We start from the raw sequence: 12,821 nt of genomic DNA on the forward strand, positions 1-12,821 counted from the left end.
GTCATCCTTAAACGCATAGCCACCAGGTCACTTGAAAGGGCACCTCTGACTATTTGCTGCATTCGAAGATGATTCAGGGAAGAATACTCAATGCCTTTTTTCCTCAGCATACTGTGCAGCATCCTGTCCAACCTCAGTATGTAGGAGAGCTTCTCTCCTTCATTCTGGTAGGTGCCCCGAAACTTTAACATCAAATCTGCAGCATCCTCAGTAGTGCCAAATGCTGACTCTAACACACTAAGATAATCACTGAAAGTAGCAGAAGAATTTCCAGTCTTCTCAAACCTTACAATATCTCCTGCAGGACCTCTGAGACACTCTACTAGTCTCTGCTTCTTGACGTTATCAGAACACTGCCCTTCTTCCAGAATGTGAGTAGTCTGCTCCACCCAGACCTCATACTCTTCTTCCCCAGGAGGAGTCGGTATAAACCCTGAGAAAGGATGCAGCTTTCTATATGTGACCCTTTCTTCAGATGAAGCCAGATGACACGTTTGGACCAGGGAGTTTATAGCATCAACTAGCTTAGTGTTGAGGTCAGGTGTAGAGGAAGCAAGACTTGGAAAGTCAACTAAGGGTCTTCCCTCTTTTTGGAGAAAAGAGCTCAAATTAGCCTGGAACTCTTCTTCCGTACTCTGTTTAGGGGTTTCAGCTGTAACATGAACAACCTGTGTGTTCCAGGATCCCTCTTCAGGTCCTCCAATCTCTGCAGGAACATACATCTTTGAAATGCTGCCAGCTACTTCCATCAAAACAAATTGACATTGTTTAGTTTTGTCAGCGCAGCGATCAAGCACTTTGCATTTCCCAAGCCCTGGAACTATAGACTACTCTGTCTTCGCAGTCTGTAGGCACATTTCTCAAAATAAAAACTCTGTCCAGCTCAACATCTTTTTCCCTGCACCATTCAATAACCTCACTAAGCTCCATTTTATCCATTTGTCCTAAAAACCCGCTTTTAAGTGTTAAAACTCTCTAGATAGAACTCTCAAAAAACACTTTCAATTTTCTTTCCACAGAACATCACAGCTTCTGAAAACACAATCTGAATAAAATTGAAAAAAAAAAAGATCCCGGACGAGCCCCCACAAATGTAGCCCTCTCCTGTTGAACAGCTCGAATAATAAATATGTCTAGGGAAAATTGCAATACAAATAAAATAAAATTCCGAAAGGAGAGTTACACATTACGTACCTTTAAATTACAAAGGACAGTTCACATCTAAGCATTAAAACATTTATCTACCACCCCGGATCTCAGATATCAGTGTACAGTTTTTCAGAAGTAAATACAGGGTTCCCGCGGGGTCTTAAAAAGTCTAAAATTCAGAAAGTTAAATTTAAGGCCTTAAAATGTCTTAAAAATGCCCAGATTTTCATCTTAGGTCTTAAATTTAATTTACCCAAGTCTTAAAATTCTTACCTCCATTAATTCCCAAAAAGCGTTTTCCGCAGAAAATAAAATAGTAAAACGCTGTAAAACAAGACACTGGTCTGCACCGATGTCTGTGTGGTAATAAAACTACAAATCCCATTGCGTGATCACTGCAGCTAGGCAAACAAACAGTTCGGAAAACTTGAGAGCCCTGTGTCACTACCGAAAATGTAACTTACGCTACTACACATATGCATGCTTACGACTTCTGGAAGGTGGCGTGCTATTTTTACGGCATCGCGTCACATTTCATTGTTGATTTTTGATGAGAATGTCCACAGCGAGAGGAAAGAGAAGATTTAACCGGATAATGATGAAGACCTTTGACTGTAAAAGATTTTATTTCGCACAGGGCATTAATACCCAATGTGCCTCAGAAGGAGTGACGTAAAATATGGCGTACGGCCATCAATTTTACAGTCAAAGGTGACATTAATGTTTTTATTAATGTGCTAAATGAAATTACCATTATGTATTACACGCAGTTCGATGTGCTGTGAAGTTACTTAAACTAAGCCTTCTTTTTTCTCCTTAGTCATTTCTTATTTGTATCAGTGTAATTACCACACACTCATGTCAGTTATGGCAGCTGTGTGTTGTGGTGCTAAATGAAGCAAATGATATTTGTTTTATTTTGGGCCAAACCGCACATCCATGCGTTTAGTTGTTTACGTTGTGCAAATAAAAGTTCTTTACTATTATTTTGGTGTGATTTTAGAAAATGCTGTACATATATCACAACCCCTTGATAAACAAAATAAGATTTAAAATGGCCTAAAGTATAATAAAAAAAAAAACATTAACCAGATGTACAGGAATTAGGGTAAATGATGCCCATGTCCATAACTAAGGGGAGCATTTTGTTAGCTTCCTTTCCCTTCATTTTAGCCCAGCAGGCAAAGGAAAACGACTTCCTTCTTCAAACACAAGGTTAAAAATTCAAACAACAGGTTAAAAATTTTGGTTCATGAATAAAGAACAATTTTGATATACACCCCAATTTTATTACGTTTTCTAAAGAAAAGGCATCTATTCAGCAATACCATTTGGACAAAATCTTATGTAAGATTACTGTCAGGCACTAAATGCAAACACAGATGCAAACATTACAAACGGCAAAGCAAAATGGTTTAAATACCACAATAAAGTGACTGCTGAACTACAAATATAAACATCGATGACCCATCTCACAATACGTGACCAATGAATGATGATACACGACGTCCACGTCCCTGAATCACGCAATCACGGTCTGCCGCAAAATGTTCAGTATCCAGCCTGTAGAAGTGTACATTACCGGAAATTACATTTTCGGTAGTGACACCCTGTTGTCAAGCGTATAGCTTTTAAAGATGGGTAAGTGTGTGTTTAACGGCGCTTGGCTCGATAATGGCAATTTTTGCAGCTGGTTACAAGCTGTCCCCAGCAGTAGGCATGAGGCTCGCTGCAAAGTCTGCAAGAAGGTAATACAGTTGGGGACATTGGGTGTAAAGGCGCTGGAGTCTCATGCCAAAGCAGACAAACACCAGCTTGCCATGAAAAGCCTTCAGCGGAGTCAGACCATCTCACAGTTTTGTGCCCCATCCCAGCAGCCATCTACATCATCGTCGCTTGGTCCCTCCGGACTCCACGTTACATCTTCGTCGACCTTCATAGACCTAATGATCTTCGGGCTACTTTCGGGTCAACCGAGACCTCAAAATCTGAGGTACTTTGGATTCTCCACACAGTGACAAAACATTTGTCATATAACAGCAGTGATGATATTGGTGACCTTTTCCAGACAATGTTCCCCGACTCAAACATTGCAAAAATGTTTACCTGCGGACCAAACAAAATCGCTTATATAGCAAGATTTGGCATAGCGGACTTCATCAAGAGAGATCTAATTAACACCATTAGCGGACAGCATGTCTTGATGTTCAACGAGAGCTTCAACTCATCCACCAAATCCAAGCAGCTGGATCTCCACGTTCATTTCTGGAGCAATGGGGAGGTGCGGTCGAGATATCTGGGCTCTCAGTTCATGGGACATGGGACAGCGCAGGACCTTCTGAAGCACATCGAAGTAAGTGACAGCTTTAATAGCCCGGACAAATAGAATGGAGTTTTTTGTTTGGCTGTGTTGACAGTTTAACTGTTGAAAATAGTTCTAAAATTAGGGCATAACATTTAAGCTCCGTTCCATATCAATGTCCCATAGAATAACAATCATATAGGCTAATTTATATTTTTTCTCATGCCCTCGACAGCAATGTCTGTAAGTCTGAGTTGTCTCTCACTTTAGTTTACATATTTACTTGCTGTAGACGTAATATTAGTGAACAATGTTTCTCCATTCACTCGTAAATAAGTGTTAGCGATTACAGTGTTATGCTAAGCTTTGTATGGTTAATGCAATGCATTGTTCAGCTAACTATAAATGCGGTTTTCAGTTAGCCTAGCTGCTAAGTGGTTTGTTAGAACAACCTTATTAGGCTGGTTTAACCTAGTTTCTTTTGTACATTACATTTTTGTGGCAGTTTTACTCGCTTTTCACCTGTCAACTTTGAAGACAGAAAATAATGGAGCAAAGCGCTCACGATCCTGGCTCGTGAACGAGTTTGGCTAGCTGGTTATTCTGTGTTCACGCACTGACCAGCTCACACACAGATAGAGCAGTATATCGTATGATCTGTGTGATAGCATTGTATCCTACGGAAATGAAAGCCTAATGATTTTTCAGTCGGCATATAACCTATGCATGGGATGAAAACGAGTAGGCTAGATAATGTAGAGTGAGTTTCAAATACTTACTTAAAATACTTTTAAGTAAAAAGTACGTTTTGTTTGTTAAGGACACCTGTGGAGATAAACTCCTTCTCAGCCTCACTATAATTTAAAATGAATGTCTTTTAATAATCTGCATCAGCTCCATACCAGAAGAAAGGTTGCAGTTTAACATGTAGCTGAATTTATACAGTTAAATGTATGTGTGTGGTCATTAATTTATTTAATCTTTTTATTTCTTCTTATTTTCCAAAAGGAGGCATTGCATCCATTGGACCGCAGCAAGCTCATTTCAGTCTCTATGGATGGGCCCAATGTCAATTGGAAGCTTTTGGACCTACTCCAACAGGACCATGCACAAATGGTGTCCGTAGGCAGCTGTGGACTCCACACACTTCATAACGCCTTCAAGGCTGGATTTTCGATGTGGAATGTGGATAAAGTTTAAAAGGCCATGCACACTGTTTTCCACAACGTTCCTGCAAGGAGGGAGGACTACAAACAAATCACAAAATGTACTCTGTTTCCCAAGCCATTTTGTGGCCACAGGTGGCTTGAAAATCTCCCAGTTGTTGAACGGGCTCTGGCAGTCTGGCCATCTCTCATGCTGTATGTGTGACGCTAAACCCCAAGACGGCGTCTTTTGACACCATTGAGGCAGCCATTAAGGATCCCCTTATGACAGCGAAGATGCACTTTTTCATGACTGTGGCCAGGACCTTCCACCCATTCATGAAGATGTACCAGACCGATGAACCTGTGATGCCTTTCCTTGGCAAAGACTTGGCTGAGTTGATTAAGGTAACTATTTACTGTATATGGGTAGTATGATTTGTTGGCATGAGCTTCTCATCTTATTTGTTTATTTATTAATCTTTTATCCAAAATAACAAACTATTTGTCACATTTTGGGGATTGTATGTAAAATGTTGTAGGGCCAGTCTCCTATTCTAAGTCTGGGTTAATTGCCTTCTTAAATTAATGAAATCCTATTGAATTAGATTAGAATTATGATGTCATTGTTTGATAAAAGATAAAAGGAAATGAAATGGGCTAATGGTACTTTTGCCTACTGACAGAGTCTACTGAGACGCTGTGTGAAGAGAGAGGTCCTCCAAGACATCACTCCCCTTCAGCTCACAAAACTTGATACATCTGACAAGACCTTGCTCCTTCTTCCCCAGAAGATTGATATCGGCTTGGGTGCTGAGGCAGCAGTCAAGGTATTATGTTTGGTAGTTTGGATATTAATTATGATTTCCAATTAAGATACTGTGATGTTTGTTTAGAATCAGTACTACAATGTTAACATGAACAAACACACAAATTCATGTTTGGATATTAATTATGATCAACATGTACGCTGCAAGTATAGACCAATGCATACAGACCAATACGGAACCTATATTTTTGCCTGCTTTCTCCTTTAAAGCAATGCATTTTGGATGGTGATTCCCCATAATGAAGGGTAGATTCACATAGACCATGTGACGCAAGTACGATTCTGCTGAGGCATTCCAAACACAGCAAATAAGAAATTGTATGACCTCATTGCATGAAGTCACATAATTGGCCAACACTATGACTTCATGCCATATGGTACTTAAACTCCATTTTGATATTAATGACATGTATTTTTTATTGTCCAGGCCAGTAAGAGTGCAGAGCTAGTGGTCCTTAAATTTAGGAGGGATTGTCTGCAGGGCTTCTCAAACATCGTAAGAAAAGCACAGGAGAAGAGCCCCTTGAAATATGCAACAGTTATGCAGATGGAGTGTCTGGATCCATCTCTCATGTTCAGGGACCCAGACAGATGCAAAAATAAGATGAAGGCTCTTGTCCAGGCATTCCTGAAAAACAAGCACCTGACAGGAGGTGTACCTGCTGGTAGGAATAGTTTTGGAAGGGGTTATGAACCAAAGTTTGAATACCATGCTCAACTATCCTTTGATTTTTTTATCGGACTTTATTCAGAGCATTAGTTGCAGACATATGCTTTGCCATTTGACACTTTTCCAATGTCCTAACAGGGCTAGTTTAGCATGGATGTTTCACTTTTATCATTCCCTCTTGTGATGGTCCTCTACCTGTTGCCGTGCTACCTGCTACCTATGGCTCAGATGCATTGAATAAGTTCCATCATTTTATACAGGTTTTTGTTGTTATTGCAGACATTTGGTGATAGTGTCTTTATCTAACACAGTGATTTACAGCCATGGCCAAAAATATTGGCACTGTTACACTTTTTGCCTTTACAGTTGGTTTTGGTATACATGTTTATTTCCTTTATGTGTGTTGGCACAATACAAAAATGAAGAGAAAACAAGACAGAAGTGGCAATATTTTCAGTCATGAAATGCATATTTGACTGACTTCTTATTTTCTCACACTTTGTTGTAGGGGATGCCATTGTCCAACAATTTGAATCTTTCCTGTCTGTTGAGGCGAGAAATGAAGAATTTCTTGCCTTCCAGGCATTTGAGAGACGCCTAGACACCTTCCTGCGTGAGAGATTAAGCCGACCCTACCCTGCTGCTTGGGACTTTTGCCAGAAATTACTGCTGCTTTCACATGGCCAGGCCTCTGTTGAAAGGGGATTTTCTATCAACAAGGAGGTGGAGACCGAAAACATGCAAGAACACACAATCGTTGCACAAAGGTTGATATGTGACTATGTTGCAATGCATGGGGGTATCACTCAGGTCCCCCTCACCAAGGAACTTATGGCATCTGTGGGTGCAGCTCGGTCAAAATACCGCCTCTTTCTGGACGAAGAGCGCATCACAAAAGAAAAGGAATCCCAGAGCCAGAAAAGAAAGCTGGCTGAGCAGTCTCTGCAGGACCTTAAGAAAAGGAAGACAAGCTTGGAGGATGTGTCCGCCTGTCTTGTCAGAGAGGCAGATGTACTTGCAGAAGAAGCTGAGAGGCGGGCTGGCTCCAAGATGGCTCAACTTCTCTTCAAGTCCAATGCCCTGAGAAGGGCGTACAAAGAAAAACTTGCTGAACTGAAAGTCCTTGAAACTGAAATCGGTGCTAAAGGGGATGAACTCCAGCATATGCAGGATTAGGTTGTATGTGCTAGGCTAGTGTTGTGTTGGGAATATGTATGTCAAGTTCTATCATTTTAAGTATTTTGATTATCTGTTTTAATATTGAATCAATAAAAATAGAATGTTTTGAGAATTTCTGGTACCATTAGAATGTTTCTTATAATGCATCGTGTTGGTCTTAAATTTTACTCATAATGGTCTTAAAATGTCTTAAAAAGGTCTTAAATTTAACTTACTGAAACCTGCAAGAACCCTGTAAATAGATTATTGAAGTGGTTTCTTACTGCCTTCTGTTACCTAGAGTAAATTAAAATCCCACTGAAATTACTCCCTAATTTTCCCTCACATGAAAATCACAAAGAAAACAGGTATTCGATAAACGTTTACATTTATTAAATGTTGACCCTTTTTATCTTTTGTTATTTTCCTAGGATTTAACTCCCTTTAGGGCATATGACCCAATCTACAAATTATAAACAAAATCAACCTCAGTTGAAACACTTGTAGGGGAACCGTCCACTGGCCCAATGGCGGAATCCAATAGGACAGCCGAAGGCTTGAAATGCGTGTGGATCCTTCCGAGCGCTTCTGTAAAGTTACTTACCCGTTGTAGGTAAAGACCAAATTACATCTGACTCCATTTTAAGTAAAGATCTTTATTGGCAAGTTTAGTCATGACATGTCGGTTATTTAGATTACTTCTGGGCTGTGCCTTCTATTGCTGAACTCCCACTAATCCCGGACGATGGGGCGCATCGGATTCGCCTCGGCCGAGAAGGCGATCCGTGACTCTGATACAATGCTAGCCTGGATACCCGTCATGACCCGGCGGCCCTTAACGCCCCAGAGGCTCAGCTGACCATTGCCGAATCCGAGCTAGTGAGGGCCACAGAGGTTAAGCCGATGTCTGCCGTAACTCAGCGTGTGCACGCCTCAGAGGCTGGGCCGGATTTGGTGCCGTAACTCAGCGTGTGTACGCCTCAGAGGCTGGGCCGGTCTATTACCGTAACCCAGCGTGTGCGCACCTCAGAGGCTGAGCCGGACTTTGTGTCGGAACTCAGCGTGTGCACGCCTCAGAGGCTGAGACGATCTACCGTAACCCAGCGTGTGCGTGCCTCAGAGGCTGAGCCGGACTTTGTGCCGTAACTCAGCTTGTGCGCGCCTCAGAGGCTGGGCCGGACCTGCCGTAACCCAGCGTGTGCACGCCTCAGAGGCTGAGCCGGTCTTTTACCGTAACCCAGCGTGTGCGCACCTCAGAGGCTGAGCCGGCATACACCGTAACTCAACTTGGGCAGCCGCATCGGGTCTCGTAGAACGGGGTCGATTCAGAGGTTGCAAGAGAGTGTTAGAATAACCCCAGTCTCTGAGGAACATGCAGAGGTTCAGCAAAGTCAGACAGCCAAGAAGTAATCAAACACAGGTTATTCACAATTAATATACATTACACCAATTTAACCAAATATAGCGTTGCAATAATTTTAACATGTGGCCACAATTCCTATATATATATATATAATATATAATATAATATATAGTATATAATCCAATTAAAAGTATATAACAATTCCATATCTCAGCTGAGTGGACACATAGTAACTGCAGAAAATATCTGATTACAGATGAAGATTCATACAGCACTATGTGGGAGCTCTGATTACAGAGTGACTCCCCGTGCTACTCTCGAGCTCTTCCTTAAGTATTCCAAACCAGGTGACAGGCTGTATCAAAGGTTGTGATTGATTATTTTAGGGCCTGCTCTGATCTTGTGTGTGTGTCTTGGAGAACTGTTGATCTAATCAATTCTTAGACCCTCAGCCAATCAAATTGCTTTAGGGGGAACGTGACAACTCCTTTGTTCTACCAGGTGATAAGATCCTCCACTTTGGAGGGTTTAGTCTTACTTTCTATATTTCTCTTATGTGAAAACATGCCGCTTTAAGGTTGAGAGTATTGTGCCCGTCGTACTGTGACCATTCAAACGAGACCAAACATGGGTGTGTGTGTCCCTAATGTATTCCTCCTGTGTAAGTGTGAGTTAGTGAATGTAGGATGCATCTGTGTCTTGACGCAGCCAGGCCTTATCACTGGACTTTGACAGCAGGGTTCTGGCCGCCCAGTGGGGGTGAGGTGTCCCTTTTGATGTGGTGATCAGGTGATTTGGGTCCAGTCTTGTCGGAGCCGGTGGACCTTTGCTTCAGGACACTGGGTGGAGCATTACAGGCTTGCCAGAGCTCAGACCGACGGGGCCTGCAAGGCCTCCAGCCTTACACACTCGTAATAAACAAAGTTTCATAACAACATAACATGAAAAATACCCAAATTAAAGTAATACCCAGCTGGGATTTTAGTCTTTCGATGGCGCGCAACGTTGGAGCTCACGTGAATTTGCAACAGGTAGTAGTACTCACAAATTCCCATGAAACGACAAAGTTCAAAAACACAGCACCATTTCAGGAAACAAGATGAACTGATAAGCAAATCCGATCGTCACTGATATCCTCTTGTGGAACGGCAAAGAAGCATCGGGGTATCACGTCCACGCGTATCCTCAGTTCGCGACCACACAGGCCTCGTTGACCACCGGAACAGCCTCCATCTCACAGTCCAGATCTCCCCGTCTTCATGAGTTCCATCCGAGTTACTCACTCGCTCTCGCTGAACTCTCTATAACTCTATCAACCCTTTGTTGTTTGGTGAATGTAGAAAATAAAACAGCTTTCAGTTCTTAACTTTTTAAACCAATAGATTGCGAGTATTTTAACTGTTATCTCCTCAAAAGAAAAAAAAACCCCACACGTCTCTTTCCCCTCCGTTGCCTCACCCCTCCCCTTCCGGGGTCATTTTCAAGACGTGTCATTGGTTAATCGATAACCTTTCTTTTAAAATAAAACACAAACTTAGATTTTTTTTTAAAGATCACATCAATTTTAAACCCCTTTTTTCTTTATGTAAAACAACAAATATGAACTTGAAGTCAAACAATAATAAAATTAAATAAATAACCAATAAAACTTTATTTTAATAGACCTTTTTAGTAGGGCTCTACATTACATACCTGGATCATGTCCCCCCTTAGTCTCCTTTGCTCGAGGCTGAACAGATTCAGCTCAGCTAACCTCTCCTCATAAGACATTTCACTAAGACCGGGAATCATTCTTGTAGCCCTACGTTGAACCCTTTCAAAGGCAGCAATGTCCTTTTTAAGGTAAGGTGACAAAACCTGCACACAATATTCTAGGTGGGGTCTTACCAAGGAATTGTACAATCTTAAGCTTCACCTACCTTGACCTAAACTCCACACACCTAGAGATGTAACCCAACATGCTACTGGCCTTTTTAATTGCTTCCCAACATTTGCGAGAGTGGGACATGGCAGCAACAACATACACCAAGAGTAGTCCACCATTTTGGCTTGGATTATAGCTTCCATTACTTTTCCAAGTGCCTATAGTTTGTTGGATTACTTCTATCCCCTTTTTTGAATATGGGTGTTATATTAGTAACACACCAACAGATACAGATTTCTGAAATAGCAAAGTTAAATAATATCCCTCATCTCTTTTAAAACTATAGGTAAGATGCTGTTATGATCTCCAGTCTAGAGTTGCAGTGTGACAGTATTCACGGGAAAGGGGATAAAGGGACAAACAGGGTAAGGGCAACAAGGGGACACCAGTGGACAAAGGGATATTTTTTTGCATTTTATTCATACACAATACTGACACTAGAAGCTAAAACTGGGCCTTCACTGGATCTTCCAGCAGGACCACGATCCTAAGCACATGTCCAAATCAACACAAAAATAGTTAGCTGACTATAGAAGCAAGCTTCTGCCATGGTCATCTCAGTCACCTGACCTGAACCCCACTGTAAACTTATGGACTGAGCTGAAGAGTGCTGATCTGGAGAGGTTCTCTAAAAAGGAATGGACTCGGATGCCCGGCTTGGTATTCTCCAACCTTATAAAAGACTCAGTGCTGTTATACTGGCAAAGGGAGGTTGTACAAAGTATTAAAAGCAGGGGTGCCAATAATCATGGCTCAAGTATTTTTGTTAAAAATAATTATTTCTTGATGGATTTTTTTTTCTTCGAAAAAATTTTTTTCAGTGAAAGGTTGGATTTTTCTAATTTTTTCGGTGTTAGATGAAGCTATTTTAGTAAAAGGTAGATTTTTTTCTAACCCTTTTTAAAAATATTTACAAGGGCTGCCAATAATTGTGGAGGGTGCTGTAGCTTCTCTAGGTTTATTATTATCTGTGAGCTCCCTTGCCTGCAAATTTTCTTTTACATATTCTGCAACACCACCTCCCTTCTTGCTTATCTGGTCCCTACAGAACAACATGTAACCATCCATATTATATTCTTCTCCATCATTGTCACTCAACCACATTTCTGTTAGTCCTATAATATCATGAGTCTGATGAAATTAAGGCCTCAAATCATGAATTTTGTTTCTACTGCTCCTAGCATTTAAATACAGACAGCAAAGGGTAGGCCTTTTACACTGCCCACTTATTAGTACTTAGGGCTTTTTGTCTCCCCCCTCTTATATTCTTAACTAACCTCCCTGGAAGACTACAACCACTTCCTATACAACGACCCAACGACTTCCTACAGTGGCAGCCAGGAGCACCAGTGCGTGGGATGTGCACCGCGGGAGTCGGGCAGCGTGCCTTCCTGGGGCAACCTGATAGATCCACCAGGTAGAGTGAGCAGAAGCCTCCCCGCTGAGGGCACCGGTACCCGGAACGGTTGTGCCAACACATGTAGCTGCAGACGCCGGCCATGCTTGCCAAGGCCTTGGCAGAGGCTGAGCGGACTGAGGCAATCCTGTCCCTGTCTGCAACATCACGCCGGTCGCCAGCCACTTCATGCCAAACCTGCACCTGCGCATGTGGGGGCTCCGTCTGCAGAGAGGGACAGAGCATGCACGTTATACGCGCAAAGCCATGGCAGCTGCGGAGAGATCAGACACTTTGCCCACTACTGCCCTGCTCCGGTGCCTTGCCTCCAGCTGGGAAATGCCAGGTGGATGGCGCTGTAAGGGGGGCAAAAGTCTTGTATCTTTTCTGGTTACTTATGGTTGAGGTTAGGCTGGAGGGGTAAAGGTTGTTATTGTTGGGATTAGGGTTTTTCCACGTAGAACCGAATAGAGAGTCCACACAAAGAAATGAATACAAACGTGTGTGTGTGTGGATTTGCATTGATCACATTTGAGGACCAAACTGTCCCCAAAGTGTAGTAAAACCTGAAATTTCCCTACTTTTGGGGACATCTTTTGAGGTCCCCATTTGGATAACGTCAGTTTTATAAAAATCTGTGAATGCAATCAAAAAAGTAAAAATGCCAAAAGTCTTGTATCTGGGTTGGTTACTTATGGTTAAGATTAGGGGTGGGTAGGAATTAAGGGTGTCGTGACTGGGATTAGGGTTTTTCCCATAGAAATGAATGGACGGTCCCCATTTAGATAACAAGACCAACTTGTGTGTGTGTGTGTGTGTGCGCGCATTATGTATATAAAAAGTCCCAATTTTTCCTAATGATGTTTCCTTTAAAATTCCTTGTGT

General features: G+C 41.9%; 1 protein-coding gene across 2 annotated transcripts; it reads left to right on the forward strand.

The window, feature by feature from the left end:
* The first annotated feature begins 8 nt into the window (after positions 1 to 8).
* LOC140582273 (uncharacterized) lies at positions 9 to 7,386 on the forward strand. 2 transcript variants are annotated; one of them, XM_072706562.1, is made up of 5 exons: positions 9 to 3,502; positions 4,460 to 5,004; positions 5,283 to 5,426; positions 5,853 to 6,090; positions 6,604 to 7,386. In XM_072706562.1, the coding sequence occupies exons 2-5, from the start codon at positions 4,882 to 4,884 to the stop codon at positions 7,269 to 7,271; spliced, it is 1,173 nt and encodes a 390-aa protein (XP_072562663.1). In that variant the 5' UTR covers positions 9 to 3,502; positions 4,460 to 4,881; the 3' UTR covers positions 7,272 to 7,386. The 2 variants fall into 2 exon arrangements, 1 of the variants encoding a protein (XP_072562663.1); XR_011985201.1 differs by lacking the exon at positions 5,853 to 6,090 and having other exon boundaries at positions 6,604 to 6,741.
* Positions 7,387 to 12,821: the final 5,435 nt, after the last annotated feature.

The sequence above is a fragment of the Paramormyrops kingsleyae genome, chromosome 24, assembly GCF_048594095.1.
Source record: "Paramormyrops kingsleyae isolate MSU_618 chromosome 24, PKINGS_0.4, whole genome shotgun sequence".
NCBI lineage: Eukaryota > Metazoa > Chordata > Actinopteri > Osteoglossiformes > Mormyridae > Paramormyrops > Paramormyrops kingsleyae.

Bases quoted from the DNA above. Each gene is read 5' to 3' on its own strand.
- LOC140582273 (XM_072706562.1), top strand. From the start codon at position 4,882: ATGACAGCGAAGATGCACTTTTTCATGACTGTGGCCAGGACCTTCCAC. The intron at 5,427-5,852 runs GTATTATGTTTG...TTTATTGTCCAG, and splicing joins GTGCTGAGGCAGCAGTCAAG to GCCAGTAAGAGTGCAGAGCT. The intron at 6,091-6,603 runs GTAGGAATAGTT...ACTTTGTTGTAG, and splicing joins GACAGGAGGTGTACCTGCTG to GGGATGCCATTGTCCAACAA.